Consider the following 22,653-nt stretch of genomic DNA (forward strand, 5'->3'; position numbering starts at 1 on the left):
AGGAAAGCAAACATACTGTGTTTTTGTCAAAGGTTTCCTATCTCCACAGACATGCGCACCTGCAAAAAATAACATGCAAGCACAACATTAGATGGGCATTAACGCCCTTGTTGATTAGACTATTTAGTCTTGAAGGACTTTTAGGTACAGAAGTGGCTCCATTTTGACTAGAGTTTGAACTTAGAACTCGGATAGCCTCCAAAAATGAACTTCATTTATAGCCCACTTTATGGAACGTAGCCAAAGCCTGGACAATAGACAGTGCCATTGAGTAAAAAGATATTGTTATGCCTTCATTACTACAGGGGCATATCAGCCTGACCACAAAAGATGGCACTGTTGATATGTGGTGCTTGCCAAATTAACACAGGCGACATCACAATTTACACACATTATGTACATTATATGTACACATTATGCTATTATGTACTAGAAATATGTCACACTTACTATACAGTACTGGAATGTAATGTGAGTTAGCATATCTATGCCACAGTTACTGCACTTTTACATTTTGTTTATATTGAACTGAAAAAGTCTACAGAGACTAGAACTAATACCATTCAGACACCTCGGGCTAGTGTTGGGAGTCGTAATTCAATGGTAATTCTGGAATCGGATGCTTAAAAGTGGCATGAATTAAAATCACAATTTTAACTTGAGATTTTGTTATATAAGAGCGAACCGTATTCACGCGAACATCATGTAAGTGTCAAAACTGAAAACGCCTTTGTTACTGAGATTACATCTGTTATTGACACCATGTCCAGTGAACACTAGGTTCTGGAATGCACCTATCTATGATGACATTGATAGGTTTAACACTGCCTCCATAGAAAATGTATCAAAGACTATTTCTCTAGCCCCGCCCACCTTGTATGACAGAACCAGTGGCACTGAATCAGATAGAGCGGGCAATCAATAAGCAAACATGCCGTTAAAGATAGCTTAATATTGTGACACCCCTGGTGGTGGAAGAATACAGTCGCTTCATAACTTTCCTTCGGATTCTGATATTAGGAATGCGGGGTTAAAGTTTATTATTTTTAAAGACGTTCCAGCTCATGTGGAAAAACATGGGCCGTTTGTTCGTTTCATTTCTCAGAGGATTCCTTTGTGAACAAGGCAGAGGTCGACACTGAATTTGTGGAGAGTTTAAAATTAAAAAACAGTCTTGCTCTGCCTTCAATTGGATCTGATAGGAATGGCGCAGCAATCTTTTGTGAGTAAATTTTTTTTGTACGTCATTGTGCTTTGTTGGAGATTGCTTGATGTGCCCTGTGCACCATTCGGACCTCTAGTCATTTGGATTAATTGCAGAGGTTGTCTGTGATCTTAATATAATTAAGTTAATAAGGTTTTATACACCGTTTGCGAATAATGGAGGCTGCTTTAAAGTGTTTTGGTATTATTTCGGGTGCTTGGTGATATCCAGTTACCGGGAGTCTCCGGTTTGTTTATTTATCATGCAAACTTTTGAAGCATTTGAGATACATTTGGTAGTAACCCTACCACGCAGGAAAGACCAATTCTGATGAATTAAAGCACGGTCAGTACGACAGACCCGAATCAATGATGTATTGATGGTTAAGAGCTTGACTATAGTCCAATGGTCAAATTGAAACCCAATTAAAGATGCCCCACTACAGTGCTGTTAGTGAAAAGCACCTTATATAAGCATTTTCTTTGAGTGAGTTCAAAGTCTCTAACAAGCTTCCTCACTGATTCTATTCTAACTGAAGAATTGAACTCAGACTAATTAGAGTCAGACAGAAGTGGCTGCTAGATGCTGATCCACTCTCCCTGCAGACACCAACCCAATTAACCTCCACTGAGACTCATCACAGAGACACAGCTCACCAGGCTCCAGGACTCATCTCATCTTTGCCAAACACATACCTGGGTTACAATGCCCTCAGAGAGGATCTTGTTTTGCTGACTCATTGGGTTTTCAATGGACGTGAAGGTCAAATTACTTTGTCTTCCACACCTGTAGTACACAATACATTTTTTTTTTTAGGCAAGAATGTGTACCCCTATTTTTACCACCCATTTATAATCTGTAATGTTTATATTTATAACATACGTGTTTTAAGTCTGTCTACCCTGCTGAAAAACAATAGAAAAACAAAAGAAAACATCACAGAAATTCTTATGGTTTCCATTAAAATACTATTATGAACCATTAGCTTTTTACCATTAAAACCATTACAAAATATATTTTTGTATGTGTTTTGGCCATTATTCCAGTAGGTTTTAATGGTGTTCTATTGGTTTCCACCTGCCAGATAGCATCCCACCAATAGAACCCAGTACAAGTAGAGACCAACAGAGACCGTTATATTTTCCATTACAACCAATGCAATTACCATAGTGAACTGTAAATCCATTAGAATTTCTGTGATGGTTTCAATTGTTTTTGGGAGGGGTAGTGGTGGTAGGCCCGCTGTGCTTCGCCGGTCAGGAGCGGGCCCAGGATTCTTGGCCACTCCGCCTTAACCCAGAGCTCCCGCGTGGCTACGACCTCGAACGTATGAAGATAAGCTTTGATGTCGTCTTGGGCCGTAAGCTTCGTCAGGAGCCGATGGGCGCTTGTCCTCGTGTCCGGCAATGGCGTCCGGGCAACCGTGGCCTCTCTGAGCAGACCGATGGCTTTGTCAGCATGTTCTTTGTGTTGGGCCAGCTGTTTGGAGAAGCACTGTTGGCGAGTCACTACCTCGGCACGTCGGTGGATAATTTCCTCCGTCGTTGTCTGAGAGAGAGCGAGCGAGAGGCATCCTGCAAGATGGGAATAAACAGAAAAGAAACTCGGTACGCATCAAAGCTTAGTCACTGTGCCCGCATTCTCCACAAGTTGTGACGAATGGGGCAATGACATGTAAACGAGGGGGATATTTAGGTTAACCCCGGAGGGGAAAGTTTATCTAAAGTCCCCGGGGGAGACGGAACAAGTAACAATAGGTGACTTCCGGGTTCCCTGGATACTTCATGTGGTCTCGTATGTGGCTTGGGATTTGAGCGCTTCCGCCGGTTGTTTTGGCTGCTGTGTCCAGAATAGAGGAGAGCGTTCCTGCCGGTCTATGCGTCGTCTGAGCCTGCAAACACAAGGTACGTGCATGAGTTTTATCATGCGGTCAGGAGACGTTGCTCACCTCCGTCCTTGTGACTGTGGCTTTTGTAGCCACAGGTGGTGATGATTGCACCAGGGTTGACTCGTCACACTGGCCATGACTGTCCATGCAACATTTCAGTTATGTTTGATATCTTAAATCCCCATTTTTTTTTTAAATAAGGTTACATGGTTTACAAAAGCATTGTAAATTTGGACTACTTTTAAGATTTGCTGTGAAGAATTTTTATTAACAGGGGATTTGTTTACACATGCGGGATAATTTATTGTGAATTGGGTTTATAATAAAGTCAGATCATTTATATTCTTTAATCTGGCTTTTTTTATCTGACTGGCCAGTTTCTTGTTCTGTGCTCTCTGAATGATGAATGATCTCTGTGCAAGTTTGTTTGTTTGAGAGTAAGAGAGCAAGCTGGTCCTTAAAGGCTGTGAGCGTATGTTTGTATATGTTTAGAGTACAGGGAATGTGCTGCTTCTGTAATTGCCAAAGCCTCTCAGAGCATATGGAGGTTAAACTTCTGCTGCTCTCACTGTTAGGAGAGAAGAAATTAAAACATTGAGACCTTCTGCAGCTCAGCACCTTCCAGCTCTTACTCAAACCCCACACGTACCGTGTCTACACCATGTCTACACCGGACGCGACCGGCGCTACGCGACACAACAAAAGACATACAATTTCAACACTACAAAATTTAAAATGCTATTAGATTGTTAATGATAATCTTAAATCTATAATTTACCTAATTATTAATTTTTTTTTTTTTTTAGCCTTGTTGTGCAAGCACTGTTGAGCTTGTGCAGGGGCAGCAGCTTTTGCCAGAGGGTAACTGGAATCCTCTGGTTGGGCCTGGGATCTCCTGAGGTTTTTTTTCTCGATTTGAGTTTTGGGTTCCTCGCCACCGTTTGCATACTGTTTTGCACTATTTGCCTGGTCAGGGGGCGGCTTTAGAATTCAGAAGTTTTACATAATTAATATTGCATATAGGAATTTATAGTCCGTTTAATATTTGACCAGTGGTTCTCTCTCCTTTATCTTAAATGTGTGCTTTCACTGTGCGTGTGTGCGAGTGTGTTTGCCTGAGTGCGTCTATGTCGATGTGTGTAAGTATGTATGCATATTGTGTGTGTGGAGCATTTGTATGTCTGTCTTTTGTGTTTTCACCTTTTTCTTGTTTTTACAGGTATATGACTTTAGTTGTTTTACTTGTAGTCAATATGTCTCATGTACAGCTGCTTTGTAACACTGAAAATTGTAAAAAGCGCTGTTTAAATAAAGTTAAGTTGAGAGAAGAAACGCATTAGAGCCCATTAAAGTTTTACATTTAGTTATGTCATGTGCGGTTTTATTTATGATTTGATGTTATAATTGATGTTTCTGTCATCAAATAAACACACTAAGAGCTGTGAGAGAACAGATGCAACTCCTCATTCTCATTATTTTCTCCATTAAAATTTTGTCCACACTGAATGCGGTGCGGTGCAGCGGGACATGACAGACCCATTGAGAACAAGCAGGTTGTCATGTCTGGTAATGCTTGATGCATCCGGTATAGACATGGTGTTAGACTGCTTCATTTTATATGACTCCTTCTCGTATTTTTTCACTTAATATTTTTTTTATCTCAGCAGTTAACCATGCACTTGTTATACACTCAGTCTTAGTTAAGAAAAGGCACATGCCTGTATTGGCCTAAACTCTTTCTTAGCATTACAGTCTCTAAAATTCCCACTGCATTTGCTTCATTTGATAATCTGTTTGATAAGCAGTTTGGACCACAAACATGTACATACACAGATGCCCAATTTGACTGTTCCAGAGTCTGCTAAACCCAGTTTTAATGCACAAGTGAGCTGTGCATTAGCAATGCAAATGTTCTTGCCATTGATTTAAACAGGTTTAGTTAGAGCATTTACAAAGGAGAGTGTAAGCAGCACAGCACATGCTGGCATTGGAGAAGCAGAGCTGAAACAGAAGTGCAGCAATCGTTTCTCAATGTTTTACTCAATGGTCAATACTTGGTGGTTTAAAATCATAAATGATTAAAAAAAACATCACATAATAGACATATATACAAAATGAAAAACAAATTAGCAACCACCCACAACACTCTTTTTGTCCTGAGAGGTGATGTTTTTTTTTTTTTAAGAAAACAAAAATTGTATCTATTTCATAGATTGTACAGTATAGCCTTTTTTAAGCTGATCTGTTCTTATCACATATGTCACCTTTTTGCATGGTGGGTCTTATAAAAGAACATTTCCTGAGAAAGTGTGTGCCTCTTCTCCTCTAGGTGTTTCAAGACCTGGGTGTGTGTGTTCTGTCTGGGGCATCAGAGGGGTATAACGTTTGTCTGTTTGCTTATGGACAGACAGGCTCAGGGAAAACCTACACCATGATGGGCACTCCAGTAAGTAACATCGCTATTGTGAAATGTCAGTGTTGTCATTGGTAGTTGTATTTTAACCTTAGTATTATAAATATTGTGTGTACTTATCTTCACAGGATTCTATGGGGCTGACTCCAAGAATATGTCAAGTAATTTGCTGGTTTTAATAATATTTCAAAGCTTTTTTTACCCTGACTGCTTACTTTTATCATGGATACGTTTGGAAGATGAGATTGTTTTTCTGTTCAGGGCCTTTTCAGGACTGGGGGTGACGCCGCTGATGGACCAAGCTGTAGAGTTGAAATAAGGTGAGAGGGAAACTATTTGTCTTTTTGTCTTTTGCAACAGCCTGTTTTATGAATGAAGCAATTCCTGTAAGGGACAGCAACAAACCCTCATGTTTCCTTCACAGCTTTTTAGAGATCTATAATGAGCGTGTACGCGATTTGCTGAGAGGTGTGGACCAGAAGAAGCCAGCACCCCTGAGGGTTCGAGAACACCCGGAGAAAGGGCCCTATGTGCAGGGTGAGCATTCAGCAAACAGATTTAAAATAGTCTTTAAGCCTGATCTTTGGAGAAAGAACAAAACACAAAGACCCACCAACGAATTCTTTGTACCTTGTGTAACCTACTCGTATGAAAACATTGTTCTATGAAGAAAAGCTCTCGCTGTGTTAAATAAGGCTTTGATGAATGGTTTTGTATTTTTATTTAAGAGGTTATTGTGTACCTAAGGTATAAGTTCCTGTCTGTTTGCATTTGTAACTCAATTCCCACCACAGCTTTGAGTATGATCAGCTTGTGGGACTGGATCTGGCCCACGTCTATCCCTCTCTGAGTCTGCTTCTGTTTAATCCTTTTCTCTCTTGCCCTTTTTTCTTCCCACTTCTCTCTCTCCTTTCTTGTCCAACATCCAGACATTGTGTGTATAAGGAGAAAGCCCAGTGCAGCAAAGGAAGTGACCTAACTTCCATGTGGCTGCAAGGAGCCCAGTGGAGTACACAAACATTTTGTAGTAATCAAGACTTTTCACACATGTACTGTACATTAAAGTGTCCCCAAAATGTACATTTAAAGTAGGCCACACTTCAAAATGTATGAATTTAACCACTTGTGTTTCATCCCAGGATTCACTTTTCCTTGCCATTTTTGCAAGAACATTTAGTAAGGCTAAATCAGTTATACTAACTGTACAAATGTGTATTTCATAATATTTGGTTACTTTAAATGTTGGATAAGGACTTTTAAATCTCTGGATCTCTAAATTACTCTGTTAAATCTGTTGTTATGTAACAAACTCATTTAAAAAGGGTGCTTGCAGTTACCCCATGGTCAATTTAGGGGTGTTCCATATGGGATTCCTTTTGTGCCAATAAGTACGAACGCGAAATAAAAAAAACCAAACAAAAATAAACAACACGAAAGAAGAAATACACTTTGAAAACGAAAAAAATGAACTCAAATTGCAAACTTTTAACATACTTTCAAACAAACTGCATTCATCATCAAATGTTTTCTAATGATCCTTTTCGAAAATCATTGTTTATGAATACGATGCCCGAGATTTCGTTTGCGCTTCATTATTTTTCGTTTACGCTGCAAAAAGTTACGTTCGGACTTTTGGCACAAACCTCTCGCGTGGGCGGGAGTTAACCAGTGCTTTACTCTCATTGGCTAGTCAGATTTTGATCGACAGGTCCGTGACCTGGAAGTGGAAGAAGTCTTAGTGGCGGCGCGCAACTTTAGAAAGCGATCTGGAGGTGGACGGTGAAGTTACTTGTGATTAGTTACCTTTGTTATTAAACGTAGAATCATGGATTTATTAAAATGTTGCACGAAGCATACAGCCCTTATTTCACTACTGTTTAGAACATGGTAACCGTAGTAAAATCCATGGGTTTGCCAATAATCAATACCCAAAAACAAGTGATTACTTTTATTACAAAAAACTATAAGCTTCGCAAGGTAGTCGGTTACCAGTGAGGAAACATACATAGAGATCATGTTTTTGTCTCGATACATAATAGAATTCAATCAGAACATTTACATAATTTAGGTATTTTTGATGCTTTGAAAGCGACGAGCATTGCATTATATTATACATTTGTTTCTGACGTTGTGCAATATACTGGATGGAACCAATCGCCATGTTCTTACCACTGAGACACAGGAAATCTTATTAAAGCATAAAAATACTTTTGTGCCAGACAATATGATTAACATGAAAATATTCCTAACGAAGGACAGCATGAATCGAAGTGAAATTATGTTGGTCATAAAATCAAAACAAACATGTAGATATAGTTTCAAACTTATGTGACCTCCTTCTGCAGAACACAAAATATATTTTGAAGAATGTTGATAACCAGAATACATTGCCCTTATTGTATAATAATAATTAGAATAATTAATATGGTTATTATTAGTTTTAGAAGTAATAGTAGCCTTCCATGTTAAGGACACCACACATTTCTCAAAATGTATATATTTTGTATAACAGAAATTAAATGACATGAGGGTCTGTATTCCTGTTAAACACTTTTCAGATTATTTTGGGACATATAAAACATCAGGTGAATGACTTCTGTCATATATCCCTAAATTTGGAAACTTTGCTTTTGCCATAGATGAAGCTCCTCTCTCCAGCAAGTGGGTCAGCATCTCCACGTCGTAAATGTCGCTCGATATCCCTAATTGGGCTGTTTTTGTGTTGTCAATAAATCCAAATAGTCAATTTCTACACAGGATTTTTTTGAGTGTCTTTAGACTAATAGTTATCCTGTGTTTGACACTTAAATATATAAAGGATCTCTTTATAAGGTAGACTCAAGCCAAAGTAATATTGAATTAAATCAAATCAGTCCATATCATATGATAAGGAATAAACAATCTGCGCTTAACAGTTTTAACACATAAGGGTAAACAGAGAGACAGAAAGACAGAGTTACTAGACAGTATTCTGTACAATGTATTTAAACACTGGTTCCTTTTATTCATTTACATAATTGACCGCATTTGAGGAAAATAACAGCACTACTTGTTAAGAATGTAAATGAATAGTAGATGTTTCTAAAAATGTAAGGTTATGCAAAAAGACTAGCCGGGCTCCGTACATTTCAATCCAAACTGTAGCAAGAAAACCCGTTTAATAACAAAGGTAACTAATCACAAGTAACTTCACCGTCCACCTCCAGATCGCTTTCTAAAGTTGCGCGCCGCCACTAAGACTTCTTCCACTTCCAGGTCACGGACCTGTCGATCAAAATCTGACTAGCCAATGAGAGTAAAGCACTGTTAACTCCCGCCCACGCGAGAGGTTTGTGCCAAAAGTCCGAACGTAACTTTTTGCAGCGTAAACGAAAAATAATGAAGCGCAAACGAAATCTCGGGCATCGTATTCATAAACAATGATTTTCGAAAAGGATCATTAGAAAACATTTGATGATGAATGCAGTTTGTTTGAAAGTATGTTAAAAGTTTGCAATTGGAGTTCATTGTTTTCGTTTTCAAAGTGTATTTCTTCTTTCGTGTTGTTTATTTTTGTTTGGGTTTTTTTATTTCGCGTTCGTACTTATTGGCACAAAAGGAATCCCATAGTTCCACTGTTAATCGTGATTAATCACATCCAGAATAACAGTTTGTGTTTACATATTTATTTTGTATTTATAAACACATACATGTACAACATGTACATGTACACCAATGTGTATGTGTATATAAACACAAAATAATATGCACAGTACATAGAAATATTTTAGGTAAACTCAAACTTTTGTTCTGGATGCAATTAATCACGATTAATCGTGGAACAGCCCTTATACTCTTATTTATGTTATTTTCCTGTGAAAATTGTTTATTCATTCCTAATAAAATAAATGTTTAAATATGTTTAAATATGCAAACTAGTCCCAGCCTCCTTTCACTTGGATTACTGAATCCATCCGTTCAACTGTGTGACATGATTGGTTACATGTTTGTGAAATAAAATATGGTCGGTTTCAAAACATGTTTTTAAGAAGGGCTTTGGTAAACTGCAGTTTTATGCAGAAAATACTCCGCAATGGCGTTGAATGTCGAATTTGCATGTTGGTAAAGCATATTAAACACACCAAATATACATATAAATTAGAAAATCGATGTTCACCACAGCGAGTCTTTAAAAATAAATACCACTTTGTCTGATCATTTTATTACTTAAAACATTTACACATTACTGGACATTTTTTTAAAACTTACACTCTCTATTAAATTTAGTAAATGTACACTTTACAATTCAAACAATGCTCTAGCATCATTTGACGGTAATGTAATGCATCATCAGGAAGAGTACCTGTGATTCATACATTATCTTGGAAAAGATGATGACACTATCTGAATCTTTGTCCCAGGGCTCTCTCAGCATGTAGTGACAGACTACAAACAAGCAGTGGATCTGCTAGAGGAGGGCATCGCCAATCGCATCACAGCCGCTACACATGTTCATGATGCTAGCAGTAGATCTCATGCCATCTTTACGATCCAATACACACAGGTTGGATTCTCACCTCACCTCATCTCCATAACACCATCACATCATTCATGTCATTGTATTAGACTAATTTAACAAACCTTGCGCTAAATGACTGTTGGTTATTATTTTTTGTTTGTTTGAAAAAACTTATTTCTACTATTTCTTTTTGTAGGCTATTCTTGAAAATAATTTACCTTCAGAAATAGTAAGCAAGATTAACTTGGTGGACCTTGCTGGCAGGTTAGTGTCTTTTTGTTTGTACAATCTTTCCAGGCGGTTTATACTTAAGAACTTTGTGCTGAAAAACATGGTCAAGTTGCCCCCTTGTGGTTGATCACTAGAAAGCAAGCATATCTATAAACAAGTGAAGATCTGACACTACTGTACCTTCACAATCCTCTCTCTGTTTTGTGTCAGTGAGCGAGCAGACCCTCACTACTGCCGAGACAGAATAACAGAAGGAGCCAACATCAACAAATCTCTCGTCACTCTTGGTATTGTCATCTCTGCTCTCGGTAGGCACTGGCCATTACTTCCTTCTTAACTTTTATGTCCTCTCCTCCTTGTCATCTCGATTCACTCTTTTTGTCTTTCTTACCACCGGCAGCTCAGAACTCTCAGATGTTCAGCAGCAATCAGAGCATTAACAGTGTGATCAGTGAGTGTGAAGGGAGCACATTGGGCAGCCATTCCAGTTCTCTGTCAGGCAGCGGACGCAGACATTGCTTCATCCCGTACAGGGACTCAGTCCTCACCTGGCTTCTCAAAGACAGTCTGGGCGGCAACTCCAAGACTATCATGATTGCAAGTTAGTCATTCAAAATATATATCATTTTAATTGTCATATCTTTTATCCACTGCAATACTGATATACAGTGGGTTTGATTCCTACGGAACACATATTGATAAATATATACATTAGAGATTTATCGTTTAATAATCGGTATCGATTGATAAAAGCAATTTTTCACACTATAGGCCGATAGTTTACAAACAGCCAATAATCATTGCTGATACATCCTGTCAATCTTAAGAGGACAGGAAAACAAAATGAATTTGTGATCAGCATATACATTTTTTTAAGAAGCATCACCAGTTTGATGTTCAATATGAATTTATTACATGAACTAAAAACATTCAGAATAATAATTTTGTCAGATAATGCTCTGAATAATCTTTAGTATAGATGTATACATTGAATACACAGCATGTCACTTTAGTAAGGGTTTCTGCCAAAGGCATCAATTCCAAATGCAAGTCATTCCTATCATTCTTCCCCAGCCGTGTCACCATCCAGCAGCAGCTACAGCGAGACTCTGAGCACCCTCCGCTATGCAGCTCACGCTAGAAACATTGTCAACAAGCCAAGAGTCAATGAGGTGTGTCCAGATGCATCTGATTGTTTTGCTGTACCACCATTAACTGATAAGTAAAGCCTGTGGTGTTTCCACAGTATGAAATTTAAAGACAATATTTGGCTTGTTTTACTTAAGGACGCCAACGTGAGGCTAATCCGAGAGTTACGAGAAGAAATCGATCGTCTGAAGAGCTTGTTGCTGAGTTTCGAAATGGTACGAAAATACGTTTTTACACAACTTTTGGTTATTGTACAGACAAACTTAGTAGATTTGTCTTGACCAGCTGCCTTTGCTCTTTACAGCAGAGGAATTCCAGTCCATCGCTCAGTGATGAGAGAGAAGGAAGCCTGTCTGATATAGTCCTCCAGAATGAACTGAAGGTTCTTAGACGTTTTTTCCTAAATCATAATATAATTTTTTCATTTGGCGAGTTTCCCAGTCACTTGTGTTTGGTCTGCAGGTGGAGCAGCTGACTAAGGACTGGTCTGACAGTTGGCATGATAAGCGAGCCTTGCTGGAGCGCTACAGTTTGGACATTAACCAGGATAAAGCTGGAGTCCTTATCTACTCTCTCCTGCCTCACCTCATCGCTCTGGAGCCAGACGTCCTCAGCACGGGAGTCACCATCTATCATCTTCCGGTACGGCTTGACAGCAGCTTGCCCTGTCACAGCAATCCACCTTTTCTCTTGTCTGTCTCTAAAATTGCTGTCTCTAAAGTCTCTTTTGGGTCATTAACTGATTCTTTTTCTTTCCCTGCAATAGATTCTCCCTTTTATACTCTTCTTTCTTTTCTTCTTCTGTTCTGTGTGCTAAACTCTTGAGCCAGTTCTCACAAGAAGGTAAAACAGTCCAGAGCTTTAATACAGTTAAAGATTTTCCACCACTTTCCTTTCCTTTTCACATTTTGTGAAAGTTAGTGATGTTGATGTTAATCTGTGCTCTGAGGTTAATGCTTGCTGCTCTAGATAATGCCGTGCAGTTTCAGCAGTTTCTTGCCTTTTTAAAAGCTAAAGCCACCTGGATTTGATTGTGTTCTCATAATGTGTCTGGACTGACATTAGCATGCAAACAGTTGAAAGATTTTCTCCATAACTTTGAGGTGTGAACAGAGCTGGAGCGTACTGCAAATAAACAACATTTAAGATATAAAAAAGAGTCACAATACAGATTTTGTTTTCTTGAACTTGTTTTAATGTGTAATTCTTTTTTGGTGCTACAGGAAGGTGTAACAAGTTTCGGTCCTCAGGGTGACAGCCTGGAAGAGCCACACATAGGTATCTCATATTCATCTCAATATTTTGATAGTCCTGAATAGCAATACATTCGAATAAAATAGAGAGCATGGATTTACTTTGATTCTCTACCCTTCAGTCTTGCCAGAAGGATGCGCATGTGAGATTGAGAATCACGGTGGAGTGGTGACTCTAAAGCCAGTTCCAGGGAATATCTGTATGGTCAGTGTCAGTGAGAGAGAGGTCACTCAGCCCTGCAGACTTGTACAAGGTAGATGTGCACTAAAAACCGTTATACTCATGTAGAAACAATATATGTATTTAGCTGGGTATATGTTGTGAGTGTATCCTGATATATAGCCGATCTGCCCAAGGTGCGGTAATAACCTTAGGAAGGCTTCACAAGTTCAGGTTCAACCATCCCGCAGAGGCAGCTGTTTTGATGGAGAGGAGACGGGTAAAGACCACAAATATTCCAAAATATCACATATATATTTACACGTTATTTTATAGCTGTGTCAGCAAATGTTTTACAGCTTTTAGTTGTCTGTTTGAGTCTGATTAAGTCTTTCCCCGCCAGATAGCATAAGCATTTTTTATCGTTTTGACAACAGAAAAAAAATCCTCAGAATATTTTCTTCTCTGAATATATGAACATACAATATATCAAATGAGAAAACAGAGCCTCTGCTTTTGAACAAACAAAAAAAACGTGATTCTATCTTTATATCTGAATGTGGATAGGTTTAAAAATATATATTTTAAAAATAAAGCAGAGACATTTCTTTTGTCAAAAACTTCTGTTCAGATCGCTTTCAGAATGATGACCAAAATGTTTAATGAGAGCATTTGCTTGTTTTTAGATCTGTAAGGCTTTTTCAAATGATGTATAGTAGCACTCCCTACTGTATAACAAAGTATGTCTATGGACAGCTGGAAAAAATCAAGTCTAGTCTTAAAAAAACTTGTCAATGACAGGGGAAAGAGTTGATACACAACACAACTTGAACTTCAGATATGATATATACTGTATATATAAAATTGCACTATCATTATAGTGCATTTTAAGATAAATTATGATACAAATATTTAGCTTGATTGCATGTACAAGAACTGTTAAATGGAATTTAGAATACAATTTAAGTTGTCTTGCTTTAGAAAAACTCTGATTCTGAAAAAAAATGTTTGCTTCCTTGAAAGACTAATTCACAATGATCCACCTAACACCAACATACACATTTGTTGGATCTGTGTGAAACCCCTGTAGGCGTTTGTTGGATCAGTGTGAAGAAAAGAATCCACTTGGTAATGTTTGCCTTAAGCCACTTTTGATTTTGTGGTGTTTGCAGAACAGTGAAGGAGGTGTGATTTCTACACAGGTCAACCTGCTAACTGAATCCAGGTGAATTTGTTGTTGTTAATTCAAGAACTGTACATATAGAACCATGAAAAGTTTCCTGGTGAAAAGCTTTAATGAGCCCTCTTAGGAAACAGTTTTTGTTTATAAAGTTTACTAGGTGTTGCTTGGTTACTAAAGGAAGCACAATAACAACAAAAGAAATGCAAGATTTAAGTAAATAAGTGTGTTGATCTTAACAAACTGTTTTGTGAAAAAAAATACTTTTAAATATATTATAGTATTTTAGCACTAGTGGTTATATTGTTTTTGGTGGGCTAGTGTCTCATCCTCAGTATGTTGTCATGTGCTCAGGGTTTCAGGTTGTCATGAGAATGGCAATGAGCCAACCCCCAGACAGCGACTAGAGGAGCAACAGTGGTACATACAGTGTCTCGGAGAAGAGATTCAGTTGGAACAGAAAAGAGCAGAAAGAGATCTAGACGGAGAGCAGGCCCGACTCCAACAACAACACACTGACAGTAAGTACAGATTGTCAAACTGAGTCTTGATTCTTTGCTGAATTACATATGCTAAAATAATTGTAAGTTTTGATCTTGAGGAAAATGTTGGAAATAATAGCCTTAAGGCGTGTAATTGTTTTTGTTGACAGAAATGCAATATAATCTACAAAACTATGTCTTCAGAGGTGTATAAAGACCTTATATACTGAACGTTTATGTTTTTATAACCTTAGAATGAGCTATTTCTATCCACATACACAGAGTCCCAGATTGCAATTCGCAAACCCGACCGCCAGATGTCATAAATTTCATAAACTGGACCTTTATATAAAAACTTGTTTTAAAGTAAATATTCAAGATCTATTATATTTTACACATTTTTTATTTTGATGTTTTTCTATTTAAGTTTTCTTTTAAACATAAAGCAACTAATCTTTTAAAAACATTGATTGTCTGTAGTCCCTCTAGCAGTTATTTCAATTTCACAGCATGCTCTAATCTCTGTATCTCTTCTGTACTTGAAGTCCAGCAGTGGATCTTAAAAGAAAAGCAACGACTTGCAGTCCACAGAGAAAAGGCAACGATGGATTCAGGGGTTCAAACAGATCTCAAACTTCTTCCTCCATTGACTGGTTTATCACGTGCGGAGGAAAGCAGTGCTGAAGTAGTTCCACTGTCATTCTTGATGGGTGACAGGAAAAGGGTGGTACAGGAGGAACTTCTGAAACATCATGCTTTGTGCAGAGCTGAGAACCGCGTGAGGCGCAAGAGGTTGCGATATCAACTGGAGAAGATTGCTAGAAAGCGCCATCTGTTGGAAGCAAAGCGAGAACTACAGAGACTAGAAAATGAGCTTTTACAAGGAGGCGAGGAAGCTTCGTCTCAAGAAGTAGGGTACACCTCAAGGTCCAGGGGACGTTCGATGACTTTGCGAAGACATTCCTTTTCCGCTAATTTGCTTTCACGACTTTATCCTCAACACACTCCAATTTTCAGGTAGATTTAAATCATTTGAACAACTGATCATTGTGTTTTTTTGGTGAACATTACACTGTAAAGAACAATGCTATAAACAGTACTTAAGAGATCAACCATTCACCCAAAAAGGAAACTTCTGTCATCATTTCTTCACACTATTGTCATTTCAAACCTGAATGACTTTCTTTTGCAAACCACAAAGGAAGATATTTTGAAGAATGTTGGTAACTATGGCAGTACCCATTCACTTTTATTGTATGGACACAAAATCATGACAAAATGACAAAAGGGTGCGTAAATGATTACAGAATTTTTATTTCTAGGTCAACGATCCTTTAAAAGATTTCTTGATAATATCACGAGTGAATGAATAATATAATTGCCTTTTAAGAAATAAAGCATTTTTCTTTTTCCCCCTATACAGCCATTTTCTTAAAAGGAATAGATCATCTGAGCTTAGAGCATTTTTCAATGGTTTTGCTCGCAACACTAAATGGTTCTCTGATGAATTTCTCCAAGATCAAAAGATTAGAAGGCGCTCAAACACAATGCCCTCAAGATACCAAGGATCCTCAAATTGGCAAAGTTCCTCAGAGACCCTCAAAAGTTCCCCAAAAGATACTAAAATGACTGAAACCAAGACAAATGCAAGTGACAAGCTCTGTCTGGATACAAACACCAAAGCCACTAGAAAAGTATTACCAATAATTAAACATTTAGCTACTCAGAAAGTTACGGTCAAGGGAACAAGTTTATCCCAAGATAAGGATAAAGGTTTAGAGACCATTCGCAAAGTTTTTTCACACTCAGTCAGCCCTGGGATGAAGACTGCTTTTACCAAGGTTTACTGCAAGCCACCATCAGGGTCACGTGGAAACATGAAATCCGAGAACAAAACAATCAGCCAATCAAACAAAACTCTGAAAGAGTTTGAAGAGAACAAGGAGGGAAAATGCTCTATCAAATCAACAATGTCTTATGAAAGCCTGGAGCAGCTTGGCTCACTAAAATATGTCGGAGTGCGAAAAGAGAGTTATGTGGTGGATCCCAATGGATCTTCAGATTGTGATAGTAATTTCTCAGTGGACTCACTGTCATCGGCGTATGCTACAGCTCTGGCCGAGCAGCTTCAGCAGGAGGAATGTGATTTCAGTGAAGATGAGAGTGAAAACAGTGAGATGTCTCAGGATTCTCTTGTTATGGAGAGCAGCGGGAAGCATGTTACTGCCAGACCAGTGCAGAGGCTTAAGAAAGTTTCTAGCCACCTTGGTGAATTACCAACCTTGTGCTGCTCTCAGTCCACCAGGAATAAAGAATTATCTGAAGAAGTACCTGCAGAGGTTTTCTGGAGATTTAATGGCAGTTCAAAGTTGAAAATGGAAAATTTCAGAGTTTCAAGACTAGTGTCTGAATGTAGACCGTGCAGTGGTGCAAGTGTAAGAGAACCAGATTCAGTTCTTGCTCTTACAGATGCTTGGTTGTCCACTGATGCAGTAGACAGTCTTAGAATGAGTTCAGGACACTTTGTCAAACACGATGTGCACATACCTAGAGAGAATACCAGTCTCACTAGTTTAGAGCTCTCAGACAACATAAATGTCTCAGAAGGCCAGAGCTCACCCCCCTCTGACTCTACTAAATGTGACATTTCAAGACTTGAAGAACAAAGCACATCCTTTAAGAATACCTTGACCTTTGAAAGCCATGATAGCGATCCTAGTTTTGAAGCAGAGCGGGAAGATGTTGAGATGTTGAAGAGTTTTGAGGAGCCAGGTACCAATGCAAAGCCATGCACAACTCGCACTGATCCTGATGGTGTAACATACACAAGTGAACCAACCAATGACTCAAAACTACTGGAACCCACAGTGACTAAAGAAATGATGATTCAATATTCCAAAGATGGGGACATCTCAACAGGTATGAATACTTTACAATGCATCCAAGCTAACTCTTGTAGAAAAGATCAAAAATGTCACTCAACGTCTTGGCCAGCTAACCCTAAGCATTCTTCTCTGAAGTCAAGTCTTAGCCACAAAGACCCAGAAGTCAAGAATTTTAAAGCTTGGCAGGGATTAGTAAATGGTTCTCAAATGAAGATGGATCATCTCAGTAACAGTGAAGAGAATGTTAAATTAGGCTGCGACAATAGGGATACACTTGAGAAATATCAGAAAGAATGTCATTGCTTTTACCCTAAACAATGCACTGAAATGGCTAACAAAGAAGTTACCAAGGATTCTGTATTGACAATTAAACAATCGAATAAGCATGATGAAAAAATTACTGGCTTTAATGGAAATAATGAACAAGTGGAGCTGCAGTTGGGAAATGATATAGTTATTGCAACATGTCAAATGAATGAAGACCCGTCAGATCTCTATATAGAAAATATGAAGCTGCCAAAGAAATATGATGTAGATGTTTTTGATACTAAGCCAGCACTTATAAATCTGGACCATGAACAATCTGCTTGTTTAGTTGTCAACAGTTGTGCTTGTTCAGCCATCAATAGCGAATTATTAAAGCTGTCCCTTGTGGAAAAATTGCATACATCGGATAAGACAGAAAACTCTGATCAAGAGCTGAAAAAGAAAATAGAGACTGCACTCAAGAGTGATGCTCTCAAGACTGTAATACATAGACAACATTGCACTATTTCTAGACATGGTAACAATATATGTGATAGTGGATTGACAGTGTCAAATTCTGAGATTAAAAACTTCAATGAGAACAACATGGAGGAGAAAAACAATGCCATTCAGATCATGGAAAAGAAGATTTTTAATAATAAATATTTTCAAATGAGTGACTCCGCTGTAAATGAAAAAATATCAGAGGTGGTGAAAGAAAATTTTTCAATGTCTCTGAAAAAAGACTGTGAAGAAGATCATGAGTCAGACACAACCAAAGAAAACATTCCTTCAGCTCAACTGGATGATATAACATCCAAGAAAAACTCATGTGGATTTGAATACAGTCAAGATCATCTTTTTAAAAGCAACAGCTTGCAGGCAAAAACAGAGGTACCTACTGACAGCACTATAGAGAATTCTGAAAACTGTGGTGTACTAATAAAATCAAGACATCCTATGACTATGCTGAATTCAACAATACTGAACACCGTGGAAAGAAAGAGCACAGAAAGAGCTGAACAAGAAGGTCCAGATTATTCATATATCAGCGATATCATGTCTTCAGTGGATTATTGTGCCATTAAACCACTGAGGACAGATGCACAAAACATGGATGCTTCAAAAACTGTTCAACAGAAGGATTTCACCAGCACTGTTGTAATTGAGAATTGTAAAGTGACAGTATTAAATCACTTAATTCCCTGTATGTATACACAAGTTACTTCATCACTTAAACAAACACACAGATTGGATGAAATCAGTAAGGTTGACCAGCAGAATGCTCAGATAGTCAACAACACAACAAAAAGTGTGTTGACCCCAAGAGAAATCCAAGAACATAATTTTGACTCTAAACTGCTTAGGCATTTAAATCTTTTCAATGAAACTTGTCTAGAAATCTTAATGCCGTCTAGTAAAAGCAATATTCCTCAGGTGTCCCTACCTGCTGAAGCGATGGTGAACCGTAATAACTCGGTTGGAAATTATGACGGGACAGACTGTGATGTAAATCAAGTTATGGAGAGCACTGCTTCAATGTCACCTTATGATAAGTCAAAAGATCAAATTAAAAAGGAAAATATACATTTATCCAACTCTTCAATTATGGATCAGTCCCACTCAGCTGCTGATGATAAATACTGTGCTCTTGAAGCTGAACCTTTAAACAAGCTTGCGTTTTATGAATTTGGTCCAGGAAGCCTTGGAAAGTATCAGAGTTCTGTCGGCCAAGATAAAGTGAATGCTAATCATCACTTAGGAAACTCAAACATTTCTATTAGTAGTAGTGGTGATAAGAGCCGAGAAGGATCTGTGGAGCAGATATATCACAGTTATACCTCTGATGCTTTGAGAGAAGATGCCATTGTTTCAGATTTCAGTCAGAAGCCACAGATCCACAGTTCCTCACTGTCACAGAGGCCACAGATGGACAATGTGCTTGAAACCTGTGATACTGGAAACATTCCACAGGTTTTTTTGGAAAATCACTCATTCTGCACAAGTAATCATTTAGAAATTATGAGTAAATCTCAACATAACAATGACTACTTCAAGGGACTACATAGTTCTATTAACCAACACATTGAAAATGAGTCATCTGCACCTCAAAATCACCAAAAATCAGCTGAGTCTGATAAAATTATGGTCAAGCCTTCAACATCTCCTCAAGTAGATCACATTCACAACCAAAAACAGGCTTCTTACAGTCAAAACCAAACGGAACAATATAATAATGGTTTGAAATCTAAAAACAAAGAACATTCCACAACACTGGCTGCTACGAAACATGTTGATGCGAATGGTACTGATGATAAGCAGAGAGAGAAGCCAAAGCGATACAGAAAAGCCCACTTTAAAGCACCTCCAAGTTCATCGACTGATTCTACAACTGATTTATCCTTAGATGAAAGTTACCCATCAAAAGTGCATGTGACAGTTAAGGGCCATCGTACCAAACCAAGTTCACTGGCCCCTTGCAGACAAAATCTTTTTGCACACTGTAGACTCAGAAATCCTCCACTTGATGAGAAAAGTGTTTCTTCACCTTCAGCAGTTTGTCCAAGATCATTAGAAACACAAACAGGAAATCACACCCAGGAGCTAAGCACTGTTGAGACTATTGCAAGTCAGGGTGTGCATGGCTCCACTGAACAAACGCAAAAGATAATTGACTCAAAGGATTATCGAGACATTCATGTATGGAGAAAAGCTTTATCCAAAGATACTTCCAAGAGTGTTTTAAAAGACCAAACGCAGCAACTTGAGAATGCAGTTTCACACACTAGAGATTCTGCAATGCATTTTTTCTCAAGTGATATCAACCCATTTATTCATACGAGGACTGATTTGAACAGAGCAGTCCACAAAAACCAGGCCTTTGGAAGTGATGCCGATATATCCTTCAAACACTCTCTGCTTAGTACTTCTAACAAGAATATAGTAAGATGCTGTAGTGAAGACAATTTCTTGAATACTCATAACTCTCCATTTAGTTCCCATTTAAGCACTTATGCGAATCATAAAGGACTCTCTAGCACATTAAGTAGTGATGACGGGTGTGGAGATCAAATATCTTCGGAGCCTTTGATCAAGACACCTTCCCATTCCACTAGTGCTTCAAATAAGCAGACCATAACTACTTCTTACAATGGCACTGCAGAGAAATTACACCATAGTTCAGGTCAAGTTGACGAAATAGTTCTGGTCTGTTCTTCTCAGTATGAATCTCAGAACAACAGACATTCCTGTCCAAGCAAGTGTGATCATGGTACACAAACTGTTGGGGTTGACCTTACGAAAAAGAATAGTCACAGACGATGCAGCACTCAGTCACCAGTGTCTAAACCAGGGAATGGAGCCCCAACCACATGGTCAAGTCTTCAGAACATGTCTGAACATCTCTCGGATTTGATATACAACACCTCTGATCTTCTGGAAAACATACAGTGTATGCGAACAGGGGATAGATCACCAAAATTTGAGCATCCTAAAAGTTGTTTCAAAGATTCAACTCTGAATTCTGGCAGTAAGTACAAGAGAGATGGTTACACGCAGACTTCAATGGACAGTGGGATCCAGACGGAGACGACTTCGGTGTCAAAGAATGTACAGGAGGTTAATCTAATTGTTAAAGTGATTGGCTCAGAAGTTTGTAATGTGTCTCAGCTGGATGGTGTCACCAAGCAAGAACCAGACTTCGAAAGAATAAAAAGCCTCTCTGACTTACGTCCAAAAGGGAGCTCAAAGGTAGCGGACCCTCAGAATGTTCTTGTTACTCCCTCAAAGGTTTATTTATTGGAGACAGTGGTTCCAGTTCAGACTTCCGGCACCTTTGAAGCGCTGGAAGTTGATGTAGAAAGTAATTTGTACAAGAAATCTTCATCCAGTTACCTTGGAGGCAAACAATCCCCATCCATGAAGGAAGAGAATAAACAGACTTGTCAAAGAAACATAGATTTAAGGAATTGCTGTAATAAAAAGCCTATGCTCATGGATCGTGCATCCTCACCTATCCTCACTGTCAAGGCTTTAAGACATGGAGAACGAAATCCAAAAAATACTCAGCGTTTAACCAACAATGACACAGCTGAGATACAAAATGATATGGAAAATCGATGCTCTGATGAATACAAAATGCCATTTAAAGAACACAAAATGCTTCACAATCAAAAGAATACAGTATTACATCAAGAGAATCATCGTATCCTTCGTACCAAAAATACAAAACAAATACCTGAGGGTACACCATTGACACCATTGACCCTTGAAAACCTAAGAGACATCGGTTGTCCAAATTTGGATGGATTTACAGAAAACTCAATAAATAGCATGTCTGTTTCTACATCTCAGCTTCAAAGAAAATACCTCTCCCCAACTAGTAGTGGTGGTATGCAAACTGTACCGTCCTTGGTTAAGTATAAACAAGAAATCCCAGCCAGATTTTATGCGTTGTCTTATAACAAACGATTAACTTATAGTAACAGTATACTAGAACAAGATCACCGATCACCGCAACACCAGGAAGATGATGTGATGTCTCTAGTGCCAAGTGAGTGCAACACAGATATCCTTGTTAGCATCGATCCTCTGATAGAGACCAGCCTACTTAAGGAACATCAACAGATCCCTGATGATCTGCCTATGCACAACAAATTTACTAACTGGTCCGGTATTAACCAGCAGCCATCATCACCGCTCAATAAAACAAACAAAGCATCTGGAAAAAACTTCACAGCACGCAGAGCCCACCTCCTGCAGATGATGGAGTCACAAAGACCAGAGCCTTTGGAGGACGAGAGGACGAGAGAAATTGAGAAGCTGAGGAAAGAACGTGAGCAGGTTTTAGCATCTGTGCATCTGGATCCGAGTCCTCATCAGCTGACTGTTGAACTCACAGAGACCAAGCTGCACTATGGCCAAGGAGAAACAGACACTCTGCTTAAAATCATCAAATCTTGTTCTAAAGAAGTACCTACATCCTGTAGCACACAAGAGCTTTTTGACAGGTCTGTATATTTGATTACACATAATTTTGTTTGGCACCATCAATTGAGCTAGAAG

General features: G+C 38.5%; 1 protein-coding gene across 1 annotated transcript in view; it reads left to right on the plus strand.

Moving 5' to 3' along the window:
• The window catches only part of stard9 (StAR-related lipid transfer (START) domain containing 9), a 40,264-nt gene that overhangs the window by 12,140 nt on the left and 5,471 nt on the right, over positions 1 to 22,653 (plus strand). Inside the window, exons 4-22 of the mRNA XM_056768112.1 lie at positions 5,422 to 5,538; positions 5,634 to 5,666; positions 5,767 to 5,825; positions 5,930 to 6,042; positions 9,906 to 10,048; positions 10,200 to 10,267; positions 10,445 to 10,542; positions 10,635 to 10,835; positions 11,309 to 11,406; positions 11,521 to 11,598; positions 11,688 to 11,765; positions 11,846 to 12,025; positions 12,607 to 12,661; positions 12,759 to 12,890; positions 12,994 to 13,076; positions 13,969 to 14,021; positions 14,331 to 14,497; positions 15,004 to 15,475; positions 15,882 to 22,598. Coding sequence (XP_056624090.1) covers positions 5,422 to 5,538; positions 5,634 to 5,666; positions 5,767 to 5,825; positions 5,930 to 6,042; positions 9,906 to 10,048; positions 10,200 to 10,267; positions 10,445 to 10,542; positions 10,635 to 10,835; positions 11,309 to 11,406; positions 11,521 to 11,598; positions 11,688 to 11,765; positions 11,846 to 12,025; positions 12,607 to 12,661; positions 12,759 to 12,890; positions 12,994 to 13,076; positions 13,969 to 14,021; positions 14,331 to 14,497; positions 15,004 to 15,475; positions 15,882 to 22,598 — 8,945 coding nt within the window. The remainder of the gene's footprint in view (positions 1 to 5,421; positions 5,539 to 5,633; positions 5,667 to 5,766; positions 5,826 to 5,929; positions 6,043 to 9,905; positions 10,049 to 10,199; positions 10,268 to 10,444; positions 10,543 to 10,634; positions 10,836 to 11,308; positions 11,407 to 11,520; positions 11,599 to 11,687; positions 11,766 to 11,845; positions 12,026 to 12,606; positions 12,662 to 12,758; positions 12,891 to 12,993; positions 13,077 to 13,968; positions 14,022 to 14,330; positions 14,498 to 15,003; positions 15,476 to 15,881; positions 22,599 to 22,653) is intronic.

Source organism: Triplophysa dalaica, chromosome 15 (genome assembly GCF_015846415.1).
Source record: "Triplophysa dalaica isolate WHDGS20190420 chromosome 15, ASM1584641v1, whole genome shotgun sequence".
Lineage (NCBI taxonomy): Eukaryota > Metazoa > Chordata > Actinopteri > Cypriniformes > Nemacheilidae > Triplophysa > Triplophysa dalaica.